The sequence below is a fragment of the Vigna angularis genome, chromosome 4 (assembly GCF_016808095.1).
Source record: "Vigna angularis cultivar LongXiaoDou No.4 chromosome 4, ASM1680809v1, whole genome shotgun sequence".
NCBI lineage: Eukaryota > Viridiplantae > Streptophyta > Magnoliopsida > Fabales > Fabaceae > Vigna > Vigna angularis.
In genome coordinates, this window is record NC_068973.1 from 36,013,476 (window position 1) to 36,037,887 (window position 24,412).

At 32.4% G+C, this 24,412-nt stretch overlaps 1 protein-coding gene and 2 non-coding genes across 3 annotated transcripts; 1 reads left to right on the forward strand and 2 right to left on the reverse strand.

Annotated features, from left to right (window-relative positions):
• Positions 1–826: 826 nt before the first annotated feature.
• On the reverse strand, positions 827–7,888 carry LOC108330687 (pleiotropic drug resistance protein 1-like). Its single transcript, XM_052876580.1, has 24 exons — positions 7,431–7,888; positions 7,172–7,292; positions 6,966–7,054; positions 6,772–6,856; positions 6,509–6,668; positions 6,326–6,402; positions 6,161–6,214; positions 5,979–6,069; positions 5,583–5,884; positions 5,214–5,495; positions 4,789–5,105; positions 4,546–4,706; positions 4,245–4,348; positions 3,991–4,147; positions 3,812–3,919; positions 3,565–3,728; positions 3,141–3,473; positions 2,587–2,877; positions 2,415–2,498; positions 2,189–2,322; positions 1,849–2,076; positions 1,580–1,751; positions 1,185–1,439; positions 827–1,094 (listed from the first exon to the last, which is right to left on the reverse strand). The coding sequence occupies exons 1-24, from the start codon at positions 7,751–7,753 to the stop codon at positions 837–839; spliced, it is 4,350 nt and encodes a 1,449-aa protein (XP_052732540.1). The 5' UTR covers positions 7,754–7,888; the 3' UTR covers positions 827–836.
• A 3,922-nt stretch (positions 7,889–11,810) lies between these two features.
• Positions 11,811–11,882, forward strand: TRNAG-UCC (transfer RNA glycine (anticodon UCC)). The gene has a single exon. It is a non-coding gene; the product is annotated as a tRNA-Gly (tRNA).
• A 2,777-nt stretch (positions 11,883–14,659) lies between these two features.
• Positions 14,660–14,766, reverse strand: LOC128196398 (small nucleolar RNA R71). The gene has a single exon (XR_008248681.1). It is a non-coding gene; the product is annotated as a small nucleolar RNA R71 (small nucleolar RNA).
• Positions 14,767–24,412: the final 9,646 nt, after the last annotated feature.

Here is a 24,412-nt window from a genome sequence, read left to right on the forward strand (position 1 = left end):
AATCACAGTAATTAAATAATCTATATACAGAACAAAATTAAATTATTATTTTATGAAAAATTAGAAAAGGGTACTTTTGTGTCAAGCGAAAACAAAAGTAAAAGTTTATAATTTATTTTCATCATATAATTAATTTATTTTCACTATTTACTTCACTCATTAAAAATAATCCAAGATTAAAATTTTCTAGTTTCTTTCTTATGCCTATCCATTTTTATTTATTTATTTATTTATTTTTATCTTTCTCTTTTCTTAATAATTTTCAAATGAGTTTTCCACATAAAGTATAATAGAGCATATTTAGTTATGAGTGAATTAACAAATGACGTCACAATTTTAATCATAATAAACAGTGAGTGTGACGTAACATGATTAAATTATTGATGATTCCCCTAATAAATTGCACGTTGCTGCAGTGCGCATTAAAACGAAAACAATTTGATAAAGATGGACAGATAGTCTGATCCACATCTTCTGCACATAAAATAATTCTTACATTATTCAATATTATCTTTCCAATTCTCTCTCTTCTCCCTCTTGTTATTAAATCATTTTCTCTGCTATGTATGTCTCTTTGTTGACTCAGTTTTCTTGGACTGTTCTTAGAACAACAAAACAAGCACATTCACATAGGCAATGGACTCACCATTAATTAACACTTACGACACCCAAGTACAATGTAACCGTATTGTAGAACAAGGAACATGGATTGTAACATCACGACAACAAAGTGAAGCAGAAATTTCGAAGCAGAATAGTGATCTATGTTTCTACATATTTCTTTGTTGTTGGATGAAATGTGATACTTCATTTACAAGTTGTGCAAAGTAAAGTGTTCATCTCTTTTGGAAATTGAATGCCTTGATTGAGAAGGCAAAGGTAAATCCAAAAAGTAGTGAAAACCCAACAAGCACAGCAGCAGCTACACCTACAAAGTCATCTCTATACCCAAAGTAACTCCTAACAAACTCTTCCACACTCTCTCCACTCTCTATGCGCTCTTTTATGTCACCAAATTGTGAAGTAACCAATCCATACAAGGTCCAAGACACAGGACAGATCCAAAAGTACCATCTCCACCACACTGGCATCCTCTGTATCAGTATAAAATATCATTTCTCAGTCAATCACTTACCATATGCATATGTGTATTAAAATGAAGCTAAAGGGAGAGATGAGCTTACTGTTCTTGGAATCACAAATCCTGAGAAGAGGTTCCATATCATGTAGAACCCAAAGGAAACTATAGCAGCAACGTTGTGATCCGGCGTAAGACCCACAGCCATCATGCCATAGAAGGTGAAGTATAAAAAGGTGAAGAACATGAAGAAGATATACCAAAAGAACTTGCTCAGTGTCCAATCAAACCCAATCATAGCATACACTATCACCCCATACACGAGGGTCTGTATGAGTATGTATGGGATCTCAATGGCAACCTGAATATTTCAATTGTGGGGCGAGTTAGCCAAAATTAGACTTCCATAACTTCATGATTATTAGTGCTCTATAACTAAGAGAATTACTTGGTAATTGATTGTTAATGTTCTTTAGTTTTGGATGAACAATTTAAGTATACCTGTCCAAATGCGTATGGTAAAGCTGAGTACATTCCAGCAGCTCTTTCTCTGTAGAAGACTGTTCTCTCTATGGCTACAACAGGTTGCACAGATGTAGAATTTTGTATCCCGATGAAGAGCACTGCAGCATACATGGACCCCATTGCATTAAATATATCCTGTCTTCTTTGCCTGCATCAGATAAATAAATTAAGGTTGTAACATAAAAAATTGTAAGGGAGTTAGAAACTATTCGGAGAAATTGTGTTTAGTGGTTGCATGTTGGTACCTTTTAGAGCCGATATCCCAAAATATTGTCCCAAACAGTAAGGCTATGATTGTTGTGAATAAAAGTCTCACTGCACTGTATGGGGGATTTCTCCAGTATGATAGGTGTTGTTTCCAAAGGCAAGCCATGCATTGAGTGAAGAAAGTCTGTGAGTACTTTGTGGGGAAGTACAAGTCTTTGGAACCTGCTGGAGGTGTGCTAAGTTCCCTTATCAAGGCCTTGTTTCTCCTGAATTAATGTGTAATATTGGTTAACCATAGAAAAACATATTAACAGTAACTAATGCTCAGAGGGAAATGCTTTCATGTGGATTTTGGTTCGAATTTCTAGTTGTTCCCACCTATATAGGTCAGAATTCTTGTATATTTCAGTGAAGTTAACTTCAAGAGCTGCTTCTTGTGCTTCTGAAGTAACCTCCAACATCCAAGTGGCAGGATTATAACCATTCTTAATCTTTGGCACCCCATTAATTCCCTACACCAAGCACATGTTACTTGATGAACAAACTGGTTGAAAATAGTATTTAGCAGTAATTAATTACTAGTTAGAGATGATGCAGTGCAGACCTCAAAGTAGCTGATCAGTTGAGAACAATGTTGGCCTAGAGGCCCCACATATATTTCCTCACCTCCACGCTTCAACAGAAGTAGCTGTCAACATAACAATATATATGTTCAGCCTTAAAATGAAACACTGAATTTTTGTAAGCAAGTTACGAGAAGGAAAACTGTCACTGACCTCATCAAAAGCATCAAATATATCAATGCTAGGCTGGTGGATTGTGCAGACCACGGTTCGCCCGGTATCCACTGTATTCCTCACTGTCCTCATAACTATAGCAGCAGCTCTGGCATCAAGGCCAGAGGTAGGTTCATCCATGAATATAATAGATGGATTGGCAACAAGTTCAACTGCAATTGTTAACCTCTTTCGCTGCTCCGTGGATAGGCCATTCACTCCTGGTAATCCCACCAAGGCTTCTCTCAGTGAAGTCAGCTCTACCAGCTCCATAACTTCCTCAATGAACATCTGTTATCAATCAATAGGGTCTGTAAGCAACTGAAATGGTTTCATTGGACATTTGGAAGAAGCTACAGTACTACAATGTTGCAATGTCATTTCATTTGCTGTGTGTGCACAAAGAAGTTCTAACATGAGCACGAACACGGATCTTATTAGGCACAACACAACCAATCAAACACCCAAGATTTCCTCATTCCAAGAAGTAATAGGATGCACTGAATTCTCTTGATGTTAATATACAATGTATGATCTCATTTTCAAAAGTTTACCTTTCTAGTTGCAGAATCAACGTCAAGTGGTAACCGAAGCCATGCAGAATAAACCAAAGACTCATACACTGTAACATGGGGAGAGTGGATATCGGTCTGTTCACAGTATCCTGCAATGCGAGCAAAAGTTTCTTGCTTTTTAGGGTAACCGGATATAGTGATTTGCCCTTGAATATAACCTGCTGATTTCCTTCCAGATAACACGTCCATTAAAGTTGTTTTACCAGCCCCACTTACACCCATCAGAGCTGTCAGAACTCCTGGTCTAAAAGCTCCATTGACACCCTTCAACAGTTCAAGTCGATCTTCAAGAATGCCTTGGTTCTTCATTTCCTGCAAACATAGAAATCGGAATCTATTTCCAGAAAAACTATGGGAAAACATGCGGAGGGACACCATACACTATGAAATTCAATTCTTGTACCTGTGGCATCTCCACCGCATATCTGATTTCATCAAAAGTAATAGAAAGGGGTGTGAAAGGAAGAACCATCCCTCGCTTTGTGTTATGCTTGCTTGCACCAATGCTGCCAACTCTTGCTGACAGAGTTCTGGAGCACACACTTTTGCGATTTTCATTCCCTTTATCTGCATTGAAATTATACACTACATGAACATGTGCAATTAAAACAGGAAGAAAATGTGACTGCGTGAGTGAACATGCAACCCACCAGAAGAGCCTTTGAATCTAGACGATAATTCAATGATGTGTTCCTTTCTGCCTGCATTTCTCTCAGCTAAGGCTTCTTCTGATATTAAAGCTTGGGGTTTGTCAAATGCTGCAGCAAAATGTTTCCGTTGTTAGAGTAATGTCAGTTCAAAACTGAAAGGTTCGTGTAAAGGTACTTACGGTCAAGATATTGCAATGCCAAGGGGAAAAGGAAGTTGAACAGTAACATGTATCCAATGGAAGCTCCAACACCAATCCAATACCAGTATGCTTCAGGGAATATCCCTCTTGACTTCAACACCTTCACTCCTAATGGTTCTGTTGAATTTGGGGGTACCTTCAATGCAGAAATATTCACATAGTGTCATCTAAATCTGATTCACACTTTTTTCCCAGTTCCATATTTGTATTCCCGTACATGTATAGAGACTTACATGTAACCAACTCTTTCCGAGAAATTCATTAACAGCTATAGCGTTCTGTGCATACATCATGGGCGAGAACCAGTAACCCCACAGCCACCACCTCTTCACATCAACTGATTAAAAAAGGAGGCTACATTGTCAGATTTTGACATCAAAATACCTTGGAACATGCTTAGGAACATGCATTATCACTCTACTTTTACAAGGATCACTCTACTTAAGGACAATCCAATACTTTTGCAATAACTTCTAGTAACACATTCAGTTTACTTTTGCAAAGTAAACTGAAGTACTTTTATCAACACTTTACCTCTAGATAGGATAAATCCACCCATGACCATAACTGCAAGTAAAGCAAATGACCCAACTGTGTTTGCAACGATGATGTTCCTCCCAACTGCCCCCATAAATCGAAAAAGTCCAGATGCCATCTGGTTGATACAAACAAGCAGAAAGTACTGCTTGATGAACCTGGCATGAGGAAGTATTAGTAGGCACACTACCAAGCTAAGTCTAAAGTCTAGGCATTATAAAATTAATAGAAGATTCTCACCTTTCAATACTAGGATCAAATCCTATTACATAGTAAGTCATCACAACCCAAATACCAACTTCCACTAAGGTTATAGGAATCTTAAGGATCCATGTAGGCAGAGAATATGCCCAAGAAGGAAAAAAGAGAAGGTCCCTTTGCTTATAGAAAACGGGAAGTTTCATGATGGACATGGATAGCTCGGAGTATCCATTGAACATAATCACAATTAGTACGAAGAACAATGCACCCATAAAGATACCACCATCAGTTTCAGTATCCCGGTGCATCTCAGTTCTCAGGAACAGTGTCATTGTTATGAACCCCGTTAAAATTAACTGAAAATGAAAGAAACCAAACTTGAAGTAATCTACATGAACTAGCCGGCGCAGTTGCAGTTTATTAACAAAGGAAAATAAATATATTGAAGCTAGAACTGTGCTTACTTGCCACATCTTGAAAATATAGACAAACGAATTCCTTTTCATAAGTAAGAATTCTCTGGACACGCAAGCCTTCAAGAGCTCCTTCTTGCTAACACCGTACTTGTTCTTTGTTAACACAGCAGGGTGGCCTTTGGACGTGTCAAATGGGGTGGCAAGTTCATCACCAAGCTTTCGACCAATGTGAAACGACTGAAATGCCTCAGCAAACTCTCTAACAGTGACGAAGATGTATGGCTCATCTTTACTTGCCCAATATTGTTCTTGGTCTTTTCTTGATGTTACCTGTCATACATGTAAACATGAAGAACTGAGTTGTGTGTGTTTTAAAGATGAAAAAAGGAAAACAAGTATATGGAAAGTTAGAATTACTTCTTGTAAAAAATCTGCTACTCCTTTCCTCTCTGGACATTTGAACCCCATGTATTCAAAGAACTCAAGCACATTTTCCCTTGGACCCTGATACACAATTTGACCATCTGAGAGGAGAATAATATCATCAAATAACTCGTAAGTTTCTGGTGCTGGCTGGAGAAGAGAGATCACAGCTGTTCCATTCAGAATGTGGATAGATTGTCTTAGAGAATTAACCATTTGGAATGTGGTGGAACTGTCTAAACCAGTTGAAATTTCATCCATGAAAAGTGCTCTTGCTGGTCCAACTAGCATCTCACCTATAATTCATAGACACAAATAATATCGACTTATAAGTCTCAAAAAATATTAAAATATTACATATTAAACAGAAAACAATATTTTTTTGTTTACCAGTTGTGACTCTTTTCTTCTGTCCGCCAGAAATACCCCGAATCATGTCATCCCCTACCATGGTATCCGCACAAACTTCTAGTCCCAAAATCTGCCAAATGTTTCAAACAGGAACAACTAAGTTTCTTCCTTCTTTTTTCAATTAAAACCATCTTACAAAGTTGCTGAATTTAATGTCTTGCCTTCATTATATAATCAGTAACCACATTGGTTTCTTGGCCTTCAAGTGCTGCTGCCTGCAAATTTAGTACGTTTAGATTAGCCACATACATTTCTAACATATTCACTGCGGAGTCAAGAAACTGCGAGTGGTTAAAATTTGATATTTAATTTTGATCTCGTGTCACCTTCATATAAATATCAAGATCAGGATCTGGCTTAATGTTTTCAGCCTTCTCTCTTCTTGACAGTTCTGCCAGCATGTCTGCATTTCATAGGGAACAGTTCAATCAAAGTTAAGTGAGATAATCCTTCAAAGACAAGTAGACCTGACATCAAGAATGGCTCCTGTTTTCAAAGGGATTACTGACCATAACGCGTTCCAATCCCTTGACACCTTGCTGAAAAGGCCAATGTTTCTCTCACTGTCATTTCTCCTATGTGTAGATCAGTTTGACTTATGTAAGCCGATGTTCTCTGAGGCACAAATTCCTCCATCCCACGACCATTATACAAAACTCGCCCCGAAGACTGCAATTCATCGGGAATAAAGTAGAACGAATCATAAACCTTTAAGTGATTCTTATTCATCTGAGCAATTACTGAAACAAAAGCAAATCTCACACGTCCTTACTTTTAGATCTTTGCCAAGTCTTCCAGCCAGTGCCAACAATAATGTGGTCTTTCCAGAGCTTGGAGGGCCTAAAAGAAGTGTCATTCTGCATAAGCCAAAACAAAAATATATGTTGAGAAAAGATAGTTTAGTTTAGTCTAGTTCCTCAACATTCCTACATACCAATTCCACAAAGGTCAACTCCACCTTCTTACCTTTTAGGCTTGATGATTCCGCTGACATCATCAAGAACTGTGAATGGCTTCTTTCGACTGGGAATAAGGTAAAGAGAATTGAGGAACCCCTTCAGAAAGAAAGAGAAAATGCACACACAGAGACACACATTTGAACTTGTCAGTGTTCTCTTCTTCAGAAACAACTCTCGTAACAACATCCAAATCTATTGACCATTTACAATTACCTCCAACAAATTAATGCAGAAGTTAAAGATTGTAGGTAGTGCTCTGCTTCCCACATGAGCTTCTGCCTCAACATTCAAGTGCTCAAAACGGACTTCAATAGTGGGAATTTCAAGTCCAACACTGCACTTTCAACACACATTATAAATTTCCTTATACATGATCCAACACGCACAGACGGCCTAAAACATCCATTATTTTCCATACCCGAGTCAAAGCGATCAAATCTAAAACACACACACACATATGTTAGTAGCTTACCGATCAATGCGGTCTCTTAACTTGAACAAGAACTTCTCATTATCTTGTTCTGCAATCTTGACAAGCCTCTCCACCAAGTTCTTCCTCTGAAGTGGACCAAGTTTGTTTATATGAATCTCCGTAGGAGGTTGGCCTTCAGCCTCGGTGAGAATGCCCCTAGTCATGCGTAGATACGTGGGAAGTTTCTCAATGGCAGCCCATTTAAGCTCTTGTTCATCCTCTTCTCTTCTTGAAGACCCTGAAAACACATCAACACCACTGCTTCTCCACACGCTGGAGCTCCCTATGCGTGCACTTGCAGCTCTCAGTTCATCATTTTCCATCTTTCAACTCATACAAGGAAGCTAATTCTGATATGGAGAGTTTATGATAAACTTGTGATGTGCATGCAATGCAATGAATTAATCCACCTGTTTCTGGTTTAAGAACGAATGACATAAATGGAAATGGTTTCTTGCATTCTGTCTTAATAACAGAAGAGGATGAACGGAAGCTTAGGAATGTAGGCACCTACTTATATAGTGGTTGGAAGCAATGACTGTGAATCCTACATGCAATCTTCTGCGTTGGCTCAATAATGTGAATTTCTTAATTAAAAGACAGGTCCTCAGAATCACACCCATTTCAAACCTCTCACGTTACTGATTAATATGTTATCACACCAGAAAGATAACAAAATTAAACTAATCACTCTTGTATAAAATAATCACGTCTTCATTGTACCCTTTTTCTCTTATGACATAATGCCAAGTCCAACATCCTTTTTTTTTTTTGACAACATTGTACTCTTTCCGTTTGTTTGTTTTAAGGTTGTTTTACTAAAAATCAAGAAATCTTATAATTTTTTTATTTTAATAAAACAATTACGGAAATGATATATGTGTACTTGATAAGTAATTAGTGTTATGTTAAATTTTTAAAATAAAATAAAATAAAAATATGGAGGCTTATATATATATACACATCATCACGCACAAACCTTTTCATAGGAATAAACCACTCAAACTAAGACAAAGTTAATGTCTTTAACTAAATTAATTTATTTCTTATCTCCCTGAATTAGTTGATTAGATAATAAAATGCTCTCTCTACAATTTAACCAAATAAAGTTCGGAAAATTGGAGAAAAAATAGCGAAATGAATTAACAATCCAATTAAAAGGGTAACAGGAAATGATGAAAAACTGAAGTGGTGCTATAAATAACGGATCCTGAATGTTCTGACTTGAACAATAAAATAAAAAGTTGAGCAGGAATCTATCATTATTTTGGTAGTAATAAATCAATAGACGAGGGATCTCTACTCAGAATACAGAACCCAAGAAATTTGATGGTATTTAATAAAATATGGATCCTCTCTCAAAAACAGAAGAAAAAGAAACATTATTAGTAGTAGTAATAATAAAATGTATGCGTTTAAAAGTAGGGTTTACTAGATTCGGGAAGATTGGGTTTGAAGTTTGGTGATGAGTTAGAAAGGTAATAAAAGAAATGCAAAGTTCCATCTGTATATGGACTTGCCAAGTTATGCCGACCTAAAATTATTTTAATATTTGTTACAATATTAAGAGATGGCTGCTTAAGAAAAATACAGATTCTGCGTAAGAATGACTTCTTCCTTCACACTTTCTTTATACAAAATTTATAATGTTCTCTTAAATATTTGTTAGGATTAATAAATTTTTAAATGAATAATCAAGTACATGTTTCAATCTCATTAATAGATATATTAAAAACACGATGATTTAATAAAAAATTATTAAACTTTTTTATTATGGAGTAGTCAAACCTATGTCTATTTGGATTATATTTATTTATCATAATTAATATCAATAATTTGGTATCATGATTATTATTTATCATTATGTTATTATTAACTATGTTATTATTATATGACTCAGATAAGTATTATTCCAATTAGAATATAGATCCATGATTCATATTGATTCTATAATAATACAATTAGTATTTACAATAAATACTTACTTCATAGTAACTTATACTTATTGTACTCATAAAGATCCTAAATTCTCTTATTGACACTTAAAAGAGCTTTTTGTAGGTGTATCACATTTCTCTCAAGATTAAAGATTATTTGACACACTTAAATATTTTATATTTATCTCAAGATTAAAGATTATTTGACACACCTAAATATTTTACATTCATTTGACACTATCCTTATTCATATTTTATTCTTTTCTTTCTTGAAACAATACAAAGTTTACACTTTTTTGACTATTTTACCCTTGTAACCTGTGTCAAATGAATGTAAAGGTGTGTCATGGTATCATTACTCTTCTCTCAATAGCAAGGAACCCCGTTCTGATCAACAAGAGATTTTAAAGTCACAACTAGGATTTTGTTACATGTCCGCAAATCCAAGATTTTGATAAGATCATTTGGCGTCTATAGTGGGACTAATAATGAAACATTCGATCCCTTAAGCTCTCCATCGAGGACATCTAGTCATTTCCCTTAGACTTCTACTAGAAGACTTATGTTCCTACCACACTCTTAGGAGTTGAGGTCAAGTAGAGTTTAAATATTCCTTTCGCCTATTGATACATATTTTAAGAACAAAACCGTGATAGACAAGATTCCAAAGCAGATAATACTTAAAATATTTGGTAATTAACCCTAACGATATCATTTAATTGATAGAAAGAATACCTATTACCAAAATATAATTTTTACCAAAAACATGAATTTCTAACATGAAATTGCAAACTTCATTCCAAGAAAAAAAATTAATGATTGAGTTATGCATATAATAAATTTAACATTATTTTCTTAAGCTTTAATATCATTCATATTTGAATACTTAAAAGTGTATTTGAAATTAGGAAAATATACATCAAATATAATATGAAGAGATTGATCACTAATAAGGTATAAGTTATTCATACAAAAGATTTAACACCACTTATATTTGAATTTTATACTTAAATACCTAAATGTCCTTATGAGATTGGAAAATTATACATTAGAATAAACCGAGAAAAAATTGATGATCAATAAAATATAATTTATCTATATAGTAGACTTAACATGATAGAAGTATTTCTTTTCTTATATATCGTTAAACTTTCCATTTAATGCTGTAGAATTAATTCGTTTTAGAATATTTTGAAGACATTATTTTTGCATGTGGAAGAGAAGAGGTAGAATGTTGAAGATGAAGATGAGAAGAGAAAACAAAAGAGATCCCATGTGTCCCAAAATCCCCATGGATCCGGAAAAGATCCGATGGTCCAAGAGTCAACGCCTATGTTACTTCTCTCACCATTATTATATTTCAAACAACATCATTATTCTACGTATTCTCCACTAATGCATGTCCATTCTTATCATGCATTCACATTTGCATATATATGCATGCATGTGCTACCTGGCCTTTGCTTCACCTAAAATAATGTTAAGTGTCTCTCATCATCCATCACCTTCATCATTTCACCTCTAATAAACTCAAATATTTCTCAACCAACACCACCAAACGCACCACCATAATCATATCTTTAAATATAAGATATCCATGGACATGCCTACCATAAATACAACCCCAAACCTTTACCCTTTGTTCACTTGAATGGATTTGGAGGAGAGTGATGAAATGAATTTGAGAGAATTTGATGATAAATTTTTTTATTGTTTATTTGAATGGATTTGAAAGTAACTGAGAACAGATTTGAAAATAAAGTTTGTGAGAATTAGTGTAAGATTTGATTGATGTGACAAATTAAAAAAATTTACTTCCAAAATACACTCTTACTTACCTCCAAATTCACTCAAATAAACAACAAAAAATTTACCTTCAAATTCTCTCAAATTCATTCAATCATTCTCTTCCAAATTCATTCAAGTGAACAAAGTCTTAGTTTTTTATACTTCCTTCATGCATGTGATCATGTGTTGTACTCAAAATCATAAACTTTTACTTATTTTTCATCAACACTTTAATCTCTAATACTTTCTTTGTGAACAACAAAAACAAAAAAGTGGGGCTTTTGAATTTGACTTTTTTTTTATAAACTCTCAACTAAGCAATCATTTTAGTACTTTCTTTTTTTGTTTGAACTAAGTTATGATAACTGAATTATGACTAAAACATCTGATGTCGGACATCATAAGTTGATGTTTGTCATTTTTTTTCAACATGTTTTTCTTAATGAAAATTAATAAAAAGGAGATTCGTAAGAGTATTTATATTAATTTAGTTATCTATTAAACAAAGCATTTGATTTGAGTTAAATAGGGAATTTTACTTTAGCATATTCCATGCATCCGTGGAAATGCCTATATATTATAAATCCTGTATATTATAAATATATTATAAAATTATTATAAAATTAATACTTGAATTAAATCATAACAAAATGCAGCGTCAGTAGTCCAACGGTTAGGATAATTGCCTTCCAAGCAATAGATCCGGGTTCGACTCCCGGCTGACGCATATTTTCCCTAAACCCTAAATTTTAATAATTCAATAAATAATAATATGATTCATGTTTTCCAAATTACCTTTACACTATGAAAAGAGAAATCCAATCAATTTAGTTAAAAGTTTATTATCACAATTGTAAACTTTATATATTCTATATACATATACATGACAGGTAAGGTGGTGTACAGAAATATTCTTGATAAATAATAAAACAATGATAAGATGAAATACATTTATGTTCGATAAATATTACAAAAATAAAATAGTTATAAAAGAAATAATTTTTTTATTTTTTTAAAAAGTAAGTAAAAAAGAATAATATAAAATAAATGTAAAAAATTTATATCACAGTGTTATTTCTCTAAATCATATACCACTTCCTTTCAAATTTTTTTCAAACAAATACAGTATATTTGAGTATAAAATAGAAAGATGAGATGAATGAAATGACAGGTAAGGTGAGAAGGAGGAGAGAAAAGGTAGATGGAGATGAAGTTAACCTAAAAGATAGAATGGGAGACAAAATGAACATGGGAAATATGAAGAATTGTGGTGAAGTGCATGGCTATGTCTCAATCATTTATGACTGTGTTTATTACGATGACAACAACTATTATATATACCTCCTTTTAGAATACCAACTTCTTCACATTCACATATCTATATATATGTATTCATCACTGCAACTAATTCTCATTCACATCTCATAAATGGGAGTAGTCACATTTTGTCAATATCTGTAACATAATTGATGAACTTCCATTGATGGTACCCGTGATACAAAAGCTGGTTGATTTGTAAGAATTATTGTTTTTTGTTTGTACATGTTAGAATATATAGATGTCATAAAAAAAATTCAATATAAAACATTATCCTTTGTGATTTGTGAATAAAATGGTCATTTGCATACATAATTGCATTAATTGAATGATTTCATCATACATTATCCTTGTTTCAGATCATACATAAGAATTTTGTGTTTTTCTTGTAGATTGGTGATTCTAAGTGTCAAAATCATAACTTGGGATGAATTGATGTACAAAATGCAGATGCAAAACAGAGAGTTCCACAACCTGTGGATTATGCTACAAAGAATAGAAGACAAAACAGAAAGTTCCACAAGTGAGTTGCGGTTTTTACCACAACCTGTGGATTTTGCTTCAGGAAGTGCAAAATTGAAACAGAGAAGAGCCTAAGCAGATTGTGGATTTTTCCATGAACGGTTGAATTTTTCAGAGCAGTTACTAACCTCTTATATAACGTGGATTTAAAGAGATTTAAATTAAATAGAAATTAATGACCGTTACTTAGAGAGAGTAATCACTCTCCTAAATAGGGGGATTAAAAGGAAGGATTAAAAACGAAAAGAAAAAAAAAACGCACGGAGATGCAGGGAAAAGCTTCAACACTTCTTCTTCTTCTTTTGGTTTGCATTTGAATTTTTACATTATGCAGGGCTAAATTTCCTTTTGTTAGAGGATTGATGTAGTACTTTTGATTATAATTTCTAAACCTTTTCAATTGATGTTTTGTTAATTTTAATTGTCTCAGTGTTCTATTTAGTTCTAATGTCTATTCTATGAACAGTTTCACAATTGGGAAATTATGGATTTTTGCGATTATAAATAGAACATATTAGATGTTGTCACAATTGAGAAATTGGGCACAACTAATTAGTTTGTAATTGAGATAATAATTGTTCTTCATGATTTTATTGAATTTTGTAACTGACCTAAGGGATTGGGGGTTCGAATTCAATAGATAAGTTTATCTATCTAAGGAATTAGGGGTAAACAAGTTCTTACTAAACTCAAGTGGATAATTACAATTCACACATCAATTTGAAAAGGGGAGGAAGTTGTATGAAAACGTATGAAATCAATTATCTAACATTGTTTATATTATTTGAATTCTAATCACTTATTTATGTTCATCATTTAACTTGATATTTTTGTTGCTCAAAATTACGTGAATTAGTAATCTAGTACTCAACTCATTCAATCCCAGAGGACGATACTTTATTACTACAATAATGATTGGTACACTTGCCAAACGTGCATTAAGTTTTTGGCGCTGTTGTCGGGGATTGATTTTAGTTGATATTAGTGATCTAATTGGCTTAAGATCTGAGTTGTAGATTTTAGGAGAAAAAAAATTCGTTTCTAAATTTTGCTTTTCGTTTTTAATTGTGTTCATTTATTTTGTTGTCGTGTAATTTTTGTGTATTGTGTTTTTGTGTCTTTAAGTCGTTTATGCGAGGTACTGGTGCTCCAGAAGATTTGCTTTTTGATTCAGAAATTGAACGCACTGCCAGAAACAACAGAAGTAGTGCAAGAAGGAGAAAGAGAGAAAGAAGAAAGGAACAAAGACGAATTGAGCAAGATGAGGAGACATCAACAATGACAGAATAACAACCTATGAGAAAGACTCTTCGTGATTATTCTATGCCAAATCCTAATAGTTACCAAGGGAGCATTGTGAGACCTCCTATTCAAGCCAACAACTTTGAAATCAAGTCTGCATTGTTACAATTCATCCAACAAAATCAATTCGGAGGTGCAGTATCAGAAGACCCTAATTCTCATTTGGAGAATTTTCTGGCAATCTGTGATACCTTGAAGATTAATGGAGTTTCAGATGATGCAATTCGCTTGAGACTTTTTCCCTTTTCACTACGGGATAAAGCCAAAAGTTGACTTCAATCACAACCTTAAGGGAGTATTTCTACATGGGAGGATATGGCTACAAAATTTGTAACCAAATACTTCCCTCCATCCAAGTCAGCTAAAATGAGAAATGAGATCACTACCTTTGTGTAGCAAGAAATTGAATCCTTATATGAGGCATGGGAAAGATACAAGGAGCTAATGAGGAAGTGTCCACATCATGCTCTACCAGAATGGTTGCAAGTGCAAATTTTCTATAATGGTCTTTCACCCTCTTTTAAAGCAATTTTGGATGCAGTAAGTGGAGGATCATTTAATATGAAAATACCAGAGGAAGCTTTTTGGAGACTCTTGAGCTAATGGCAAATAACACAGTGAATATGCAGTTTGATCGTTAAAATAGAAAAGTTGGAGTGTTGGAAGTTAATACTTTGGATGCTATCCTAGCCCAAAACAAGTTGTTAACACAGCAGATCACTAATTTGACTCAGAAGTTGGGAAATATGCAAGAAAATAATGTTAATACAATATCTCCAATGTGTGATTTTTGTGGAGGAATGCATCAGAATGGTGAATGTCAGGCCACTCAACAAGAGGCACATGTGAATGTAGTGGGACAACAACAGAATCAGTTTTCTACCAACCTTAATGCAAATTAGAGGCATCAACCAACTAGACCTTTGACTAATCCAATCCAATCCAATCAACCAAGGCCTCCATATCAATATCAAGCACAACCTAACAATCAAGGAAACAAGATGTCTACGTTGGAAAATGTATCAGAGAAGCTAACTCTACAAACTTCTACCTTTGTGGAGCATACTTTTAATCTCATGAATGAGACAAAGACTAACTTCAAGAACCAGGAAGCTTTCATCAGAAATTTGGAGAACCAAATTAGTCAACTTTCAAGACAACTCTCAAAGAGATCTCTTGGAACACTTCTTAGTGACACCATACCAAACCCAAGGGAACAATGTAAGGAAATTCAATTGAGAAGTCTAAGAGTGTTAGAGAATGAAAAAAGTAGTAAGATGGAGCGAGAGAGAAAAAAAGAGTTGATGAAACAGTAGAAGAGAGTGAAGAGAATGAAGTTGAGAGAAAATGTGAGGAGAAGAATGAGGGAGAAAAAAATCAAGAAAGTGGGAGTAAAATATGTAAGTATGTTCCTACAATTCCATTCCCTCAAAGGTTGAAAAAGCAAGAACAAGCGAAGCAATTTGCAAGATTTCTTGATGTCTTTAAGAAGCTTCAATTAATATTCCATTTGCTGAAGCATTGGAGCAAATGCTAAGTTATGCTAAATTCATGAAAGACTTGTTGTCTAAGAAAAGGAAGCTTCAAGAAGATGAAACAATTATGCTCACAGGTGCAGTGCAATAATTCAACAAAAATTACCTCCCAAGTTGAAGGATTCAGGAAGCTTTGTCATTCCATGTGAGATTGGAAATATAACAGTGGGTAAGGCATTGTGTAACCTTGAAGCAAGTATCAATTTGATGCCTTTGTCCATTTTTAAAAGGCTGGGTATTGGAGAAGTGAAGCCTACTATGATAACTCTACAATTGGAAAATTGTTCAATGACTTATCCTTATGGAATTGTGGAAGATGTCTTAGTGAAGGTGGATAAATTTATCTTTCCATCTGATTTTGTGGTTCTTCACATGGAGGAAGATGCTAAAGTCCCAATGGAACAAGGTGAATTGATGTTAAGAGTAGGAGATGAAAAGTCACATTCTCTATAAATGAAGCAGTGAAACATAAATTGGACAAAGAGGATTGTTTCAAGGCTGAAATAATTGAGTCTTTTGTGTTAGAGGAGGTATACTACCATCTAAGGAAGAATACATTAGAGAGAGCTCTACTATCAGGAATGGAAGCAAAAGAGTTAAGTACAAAAATTAATGATGAAGAGGTAGTGAAGTATGCTCATCAATTAGAACTCCTCAACCCATTAGTTAGTTCCACAAGGGGGATAGAAGACCTACACAAGAGTGAGAACAAAGAAGAAGATACATCTAAGATAAAATTGAAACAACTTCCCTCTCACCTTAAATATAGGTTCTTAGATGAGCAGAAGCTTAACCCCATAATTGTGAGCAGTGAACTTACTATTATTGAGGAAGATAAACTTTTAAAGGTGTTGAGAGAGTATAAATTTGCCATAGGATGGAAAATTGAGGATTTGCAAGGTATTAGTCCTACTGTGTGCATGGATAAAATTTATTTGGAAGAGGATTTTAAACTTATGCGTTAACCACAAAGAAGGCTCAACCCCATTATGAAGGAAGTGGTAAGGAAAGAGGTAATTAAACTATTAGATGCTGGCAATATCTATCCAATTTCTGATAGTGAATGGGTGAGTCTTGTTCATGTTGTACCCAAGAAAGGAGCTCATTCACATCACCACATGGAAATTACTATCAATAGTTTTTATGTTTTCAAGAAAAAAAGAGAGAGAAGAAGACCCTCCTCTCAAATTCCTCTTGTTTCTATACCCTCCTTTGTTGACACACTTGCTCATCTCCAGCAGTCCATTAATGAACTCCAAACTCAACAACTCCAACATTATCAAGAGTTTATACAGCTTCGGGATACTCAACTTCTCCATTAAAACAATGTGGAACAACTCTTGCGAGAAGTTTTCACCATGCTCCGCTCTCGTCATCAGTAATCTTGTGAGTTGTAGCTCCTACACTTTTTACTTTCTATACATTGGGGACCATGTAAATATTTAGGCTTGGGGTGTTCTTGTGCATGACATCTTACATCATTTTTACATTTGCATATTGCATCTCATGTTTAAATGGAAATGTTTCATCTTAACTCTGAGTCTATATTTGTATAATGACATTTTTTTAAGCACACTATGATTATATATTTCTGATTGCTTGTTGGGAAACTTCACACACGACATAGTGAGATTTGACACTATGACACTTAAAGGAAGATAATTTTTGAGAGGTACATAAATAAGATAGAAAATATATTTTTTTAGATTTCTATGGTAACACTCACTACACTTGGTTACTGGAGAATTGTCTATAAAAAAATAAATAAATAAAAAATTAAAAGATTGAAAAACATATATTGAGTGAATAAAATTGGAACCCCTTGGAGACTATATGTTACTGGGGAAGAGACACTTCTTTGAGACTGAGTGTGGCAAGTAAAAAAAGATTGAGTGGAAGATCCATGCTTAGTTGGCAGAAAGTGTCTTCTAAGTGAGGAACCTAATAGAAATTTTTTTCAAGAGAAAATAAAATTCCAAATATTATTTGCCTTGATGTTTAGTGTCATACCTCAACTAAGTAATTGCACTTAGGGACCCAATAAGTTAGTCATCATTCTAAAAACACTGTGAAGTGTGTGCTTGAGGAATATCATTGTTTAAATTGAACTTGAGATAATACGGTATATTTCTATTTAAATTCATTAATCATTCTGTGTGCATTATCACTATGTGTTAGTTGAATTCTCTTTGCTTGAAGACAAGCAAATAGTTCTTTAGGTAGAAAAAGGTTTGTGAGTTTGTTTAAAACTTATTATGGATTATTTTGGATTTTTGAGAAGTGAACCCGACAAGGATTGACCTTGCTCCTACGTATCTCCATTCATGATGGAAAATCAGGGATCACGTAGTTCTGGTAAAAAAAAGTTTAGTTTAATAAAATTGACATTTTTTTTTGTTTTAAATATTTTGTGTTTTTTTTTATTTTAAGAATGGTGGGAAAAAGAAAGAAACCGGCCATAGGCCGACGCGTACCCTTTATTTTATGATTTTAAAAAATTGTTATTTGTGTGTTATAAAAAATAATACCTTTTAGAAAAAACTTCAAAGTGCAATAAAAAGAGAAAAAGAATGGTGTAGAGAAGACATAACCTTTTAGCTTTCGGTACTATCCTAGTTCTTCCTTGGTGGTTGTCGTTGACAGAATAGTTATGTGTGAGAACCTATTTTCCTCTATACTCTATTTCTCTCTTTCTATTTGTATTATTTCTGCATGTTTCTCTCTATTTTTTTTTTCGTCCCCCTTTTTCTATGAGAGGATGCATATTTATATACACATTGTAATATTATAGAAATCTGACTTTAATTGTGAATTAATTGACAATGAACAAAATAGGAAAAAAAATGGTGTTGATTCCAAGAAAACAAATCAAATAATATTCAAGACATTAATTATAATTATTATCAGAAAATATATTTTTCTCTTTAAAAACCAACTGACACTTAGCAAATATATTATTTTTAATTATTGCTTATAATTATTGGTATAATATTGATTCAAATTATTATTATATCAAACTAATATTTCAAAAATATTCTAGTGATGTGTCCTCCATTAACGAAAATTATTTTATTATTTTCTTTTTCCTTTTTTTTCTTTATCCACCATTAATTATTATTCTCTTATTTTTTGTTTTTTTTACCTTTACTTTTAATTTTTATTTTATTAACTTATCTGGACGAAATTGGTTGTTGAGATTTTTTTTTTTCTTTATCCACCATTAATTATTATTCTATTATTTTTTGTTTTTTTTTACCTTTACTTTTAATTTTGATTTTATTAACTTATTCGGATGAAATCCGGTGGTTGAGAAATGGTTTCCCCGTTCTATCAAAACTTGTTTATTAATATCTTCCTCTCTTATCGTTACACTATATTAACTCTGTCACCATCTAGATCCCTACATAACAGAGAGAAATAGACAGCAAGAAGGAGAAAGAGAGAGAGGGAAATGGCATCTGAGAATGAGGTTACGGTGCTACCATGTTTTGATTTTTGCAAGGGGGGGTGACACTAGAGGAAGGAAGTGAGGAGTGGAAGGAGATGGCATGTGAGAGTCATGGTTTCTTCCTCTTGAGGTGTGATGATGGGGTCAACTCCATTGAAGAGCTAAGAGTGTCAAAACATTGTTTCATTTGCCTCAACAAACAAAGCAACAACACATAAGTCCAAAGCCTTTCAGTAGCTTCCGCGTCCATAAGTATATGAACACTGCCTATGAATGCTTTTCAATCGATGATGTTCTTCTCTCAACATCAGTTGAGACCTTCACCAACCTCGGGTGGCCTCAAGGAAACCCAAATTTTTGGTATTGTTCATTCAATTCATGTCGGATCCTTCCTAGTATTCAGCTAAATTATCATAACTTAAGACGTTACTCTTTAAGAGATCACACACGTATAAATCACCTTGTTTAATGTATTATTTTGATTGCATGCAGTGAGATATTGAAGGGTATGAGCTTAAAGATGACAGAAATAAGCTTACTGGCCTTGAAAATGATTGTGGAGGGTTATGGCCTTCCCCAACATTACATTTCAGATTGAAAACATGAAGAGTTGTACCCAGATACGATTGAACATGTACAATACTGATGCAAACAAGGGTGCCTCTAATGGTCACACTGACAAAGACACCTTAACCGTTTTGTGCCGAAATGAAGTTCAGGGTTTGCAGATGCTATCGAGATCAGGCAAATGGGTTGACGTAGAAATACCTCAGAATTGCTTTGTCGTTATTGTTGGTGATGCATTGAAGGTATATATGCACAAAATTAATTAATTGAAATTGTTGTTATATATGTATTGAATAATTATAGTTATGTTACGTTAATTGAAATTGGAGAGTTCTTCAATTTCTTTGCTTCAACTCGCAACCATAATGCACTTGATGTGTTTGTTGGTCTTTGAAAGCAATTCATGATTATATATGAACATATCAAGTCAAAATGGATTGCTAATATAATTACATCTCCTTTTCAATAAGACGAATTCCACTGCAATATTTATGAAATTTCTCAAATAAATATGCTTTATATCTTCCACTTGTGTTTCTACCAATTAAAAATTTAGATTAAAAGGTAATATAAATGTACTTTTAGTTTATTTACAATTTTGTTAATAATTAAAATATGTTGCAACCTATACTTTAAAAAATATGAGGATATAAATTAATTATAACACTTTGGATAAGTGTATAGAGATAGTATGTGTATATTATATATATATATATATATATATATATATATATATATATACTGATAAAAAAACATTTATAAAGTCTTGTAATGTCAAAGTTCGACTCATGAATTGACATAAAATAATTTTCATATTTAAAAACAATTATGTGTAATTACATCTAAAAGAAAAGACATATGCATATGACAGTTTTTTTTCTTTCATACGTGCGTTAATTTATTTTCGAAATTACAGGGTTTGAGGGCTAAAATCATATCTCGTGGGCATGATTTTGTTTTGAGAAAATTGTCAAATACAGAACTTCTTAATAATATTACAATCGTTGTTGTGTTTGACTACTTGTACAAGATTAAGCTTCATTAATCCCGAATTAACCTCAAAATAATCATGTTCAAGTAAAGTTATATTTAGATTTGACTATGTCAACCTAAATTATTATAATTGTGAAAGTTTTTGACAACTTTTTTGGAAGATAATGTTCAACTGAAATTGTATAGTATTTAACATTTGACGATTTTTACTAAATTGAAGTTGTGCTTAAGATTGACCTAAATTCAATTTCAACTAAAGTCGTGATATATGTTGACGACGTTTGAGTAAATTTTTTGAACTAAAATCGTTACAATGATTGACGTCTTCAACTTTAAAATAATTCAACTAAAGTCATTAATGTCTTTAGAGACTTCGGTATTAATGGTATTTAAAAAAAATGTTGAGTTGAACATCAACTTTAAAATAATTCAAAGAAAGTTTCAACTAGTTTTGCATATGTAATTCTTAATTAGTTTTGAATTAGTGAAAGATAGTTCATGAAAATAATAAGAAAGTTCATTACAATAAAAACAAAAGTTAAAGATAGAAATCTTAATGCAAACATTCCTTCATCATTGGTATTACAGTGGTATTACAGTGGTACAAAATAGCCAAAATTTAGTTATAATTTTACTTTAACATAATTATTTTAATGTTAATTCATGATAAATTAAGTTTTATCTCGCATAAGTAGCCAAATACAAAAACGACTTCATTATTATTAAAAAGCATTAATTTTAATGACTTCTTCAAAACAATTCTTCCAATAACAAATTTAAAATCAAACTCAGATCTCTAATTTCCAAAACAAAACTAACCCACTTATGAAAAAAGAAGAAGCCTGCGTATGACTAAAAAAAACGTCATTGTGTAGTTGATATTATTTTTTTCAATTATTAATACATTGATTTAAATACCAAACATATGTGTACAATAGAAAATACCAATTCATTTCTTCCATAACTTTAATTCTACATATCTGAATAAAAATAATAAAGTTAGAGTTAAACTTTAAATAATTTTTACACTTAATATTTTTTATTGATCTCGCTTAACTGTAAAGGAAATATTAAAATAAAAATTACTATCAATTGATATAAAAGTATTATTATTAAAATTGAAAGTAAGTAAAAAAAAAACAGTTGAGATAGAATACAAATTATATAATCTTACGTGTCTCATCATCAAGGTAAATGTCAATATCTTACCTTAAGATATCTAAACATATAGATTGTGCATCATTTTTAATGTGATCCGAAAATATATAAAGGTCGATATTTATCCTTTTATAATTTTTAGCCAAACAGGGATGCTCATTAAAAGGCTCCAATGTTATTACTTTCCTCATATACTTTGTATGATCTTTCATTTTTAAAACAAAATTACAGAATGTCACACATTATAGAGTTATTAACTTTTATAATAATTACTTTAAAATAATTTTTGAAAAACTTTAATTAATTAAAATTAAATCCCTGAAGCATTAATTTTAGTTTCTTTTTCATTTCAAAATACCTTTTATAAACTACTTTTGAAGAGCGTAATAGTTTATACAGAGAGAGATGTGAGTTTGAAATACAAGTATCAAGACCTATTCAAATGCCAACATTTTAACTAATATATTTTGTAGATCCGTCAAATAAACTTCCATTATAAGGTTTGGTCCTAGCTCACATGGGTTGGCAAAAAAAACTCACAAAACCAAAAGAGTCCTTTATTTAAAAAGCCCACAGAACTAAATACCTCCAAAAAAGCCCTTTATTTAAAAAGCTCACACAACCTGTTCACAACCCGGGTTTTGGGGTCAGGAACTTTGTAAAAGCCCCATAAAGTATGGGTCACCAAAAATAGGGCTAAGTATGAAAAGGGCCATGGTCAGCCCTGAGACTTAAAAGAAAAATCTCACAGCTATAATATTTTGTATCACCCCATATGCTAAAATATACAACTTATTCTCTCCTCGAAATTACTATATGTGTATTAAATTATCATTTCTTAATATTTTGTTACTATCAAACTTTCATCTCTTATTTATTTGTAGTGGAACAAAACAAAATATACAACATTTATATTTATGAAAAAAAAAACACTTTAAATTTAAATCAAATTATTAAAATGTTTTTCGTCTTTTAACTTTAATTTGTTTACTAAAATCAATTTAATTAATTAAACAATAGTTTTAATAATAGAATAAATTTTGTAATTTATTTATTGTTAGTAAACTAAATTCAACTGTATTTTGAAAAAGATAATATTTCTTAACATTACGAGAATTTTAAGCATAGATTTGCGGACAGGTGAAAATGGTAATTTTTAAAGCGTTGGAATGGTTTTTTTTTACTGTAAAGAATGTGTGATCCAATTGTAAAATACTAATTATATTTATGATTTTTATGAATATAATAAATATAAGGAATTATGAAGTGGATATTTTTTTAAAAAATACTAATTATATTTATAGTATCAACATATCTCATGATTTATGTTCTTTTTAAAATAATAATTACCTCAAATATTTAATATTAGTGTAGTTAATAATAGTATAATGATATATCATCATAATATCAAACTATTGAAATTAGTTTCGATAAGTGAATATTACTCTAATAGGAGTAGGTTTGAACGGTTCCAGATTAAAGAAGCTTATGTTTATTAGAATGGATAAGACAAAAATTATTTTAGAAATTAATATTTATTTTTTATAAAATATCTAATTTATTTAATATTATGATTAAATTTTTTTCTAAATTAATTTTTATTTAATAAATTTTTATAGTGTTACTTTCTAAAAGATTGTCTTGTTGTCCAAATGTGTAACAGAATATTTTTAAAAAAAAATGTCACGATGGTTTTAAAATATTAAAATCAAGAAGGGAGATTTAAGAGTGTGTTAATTACCATTAAGTATATATGCTTCATGTTTTGTTATTGGACCGAGATGGTATTGAATGGGAACAAATCTTGCATGGTATGTTATTGGTCCATCTCTGTATACTATAAATGTATAAAAATTGAGCCCAGCCAAATTTTATTAATTAATAGTTATAAAGTTTTGATTGAATTTGTTTCGTTAAGTTATGTTGCAGACAGAGAATAGTTATGAATGAGGAAAAATGATGCATGTTATATTAATTTCAGTAGCTTCAGCGTGCATAAGTTTATGAACACTGTCTATGAATGCTTTGCAATCGATTATGGTCTTCTCTCAACATCAGTTGATTGCCCTAAGTTGTTGTTTACAACATCATCTTCTATTTTAAGGAGTGGTTGAATTTCTGACATTACAGGACCCTTCTATCCAGATTTGATCAAAGTATTTTATTCAAATCTAAAGATTTCTGGAAATGGATATTTGCTCAGTGAGGTCAATAAGAGAATAATTAAATTGAAACCTGCTAATTGGTTGAATGTTGTTAATATGAAGTATGAGAGTCAACATGTTAAAACGGTTGGTTGTTTAAATATTAATGATAAACTTCTGCATTATGTTATTGTGCACATGTTGACTCTACGAACTGGAAATTTTGCAAAGTTATTGCAGGAGGATATCTTTATGTTATGGGTGCTTAAAA

Bases quoted from the DNA above. Each gene is read 5' to 3' on its own strand.
- LOC108330687 (XM_052876580.1), bottom strand. From the start codon at position 7,753: ATGGAAAATGATGAACTGAGAGCTGCAAGTGCACGCATAGGGAGCTCC. The intron at 5,885-5,978 runs GTAAACAAAAAA...TATGAATTATAG, and splicing joins GAAGAAAAGAGTCACAACTG to GTGAGATGCTAGTTGGACCA. The intron at 3,729-3,811 runs GTGGGTTGCATG...ATTTCAATGCAG, and splicing joins TAGATTCAAAGGCTCTTCTG to ATAAAGGGAATGAAAATCGC.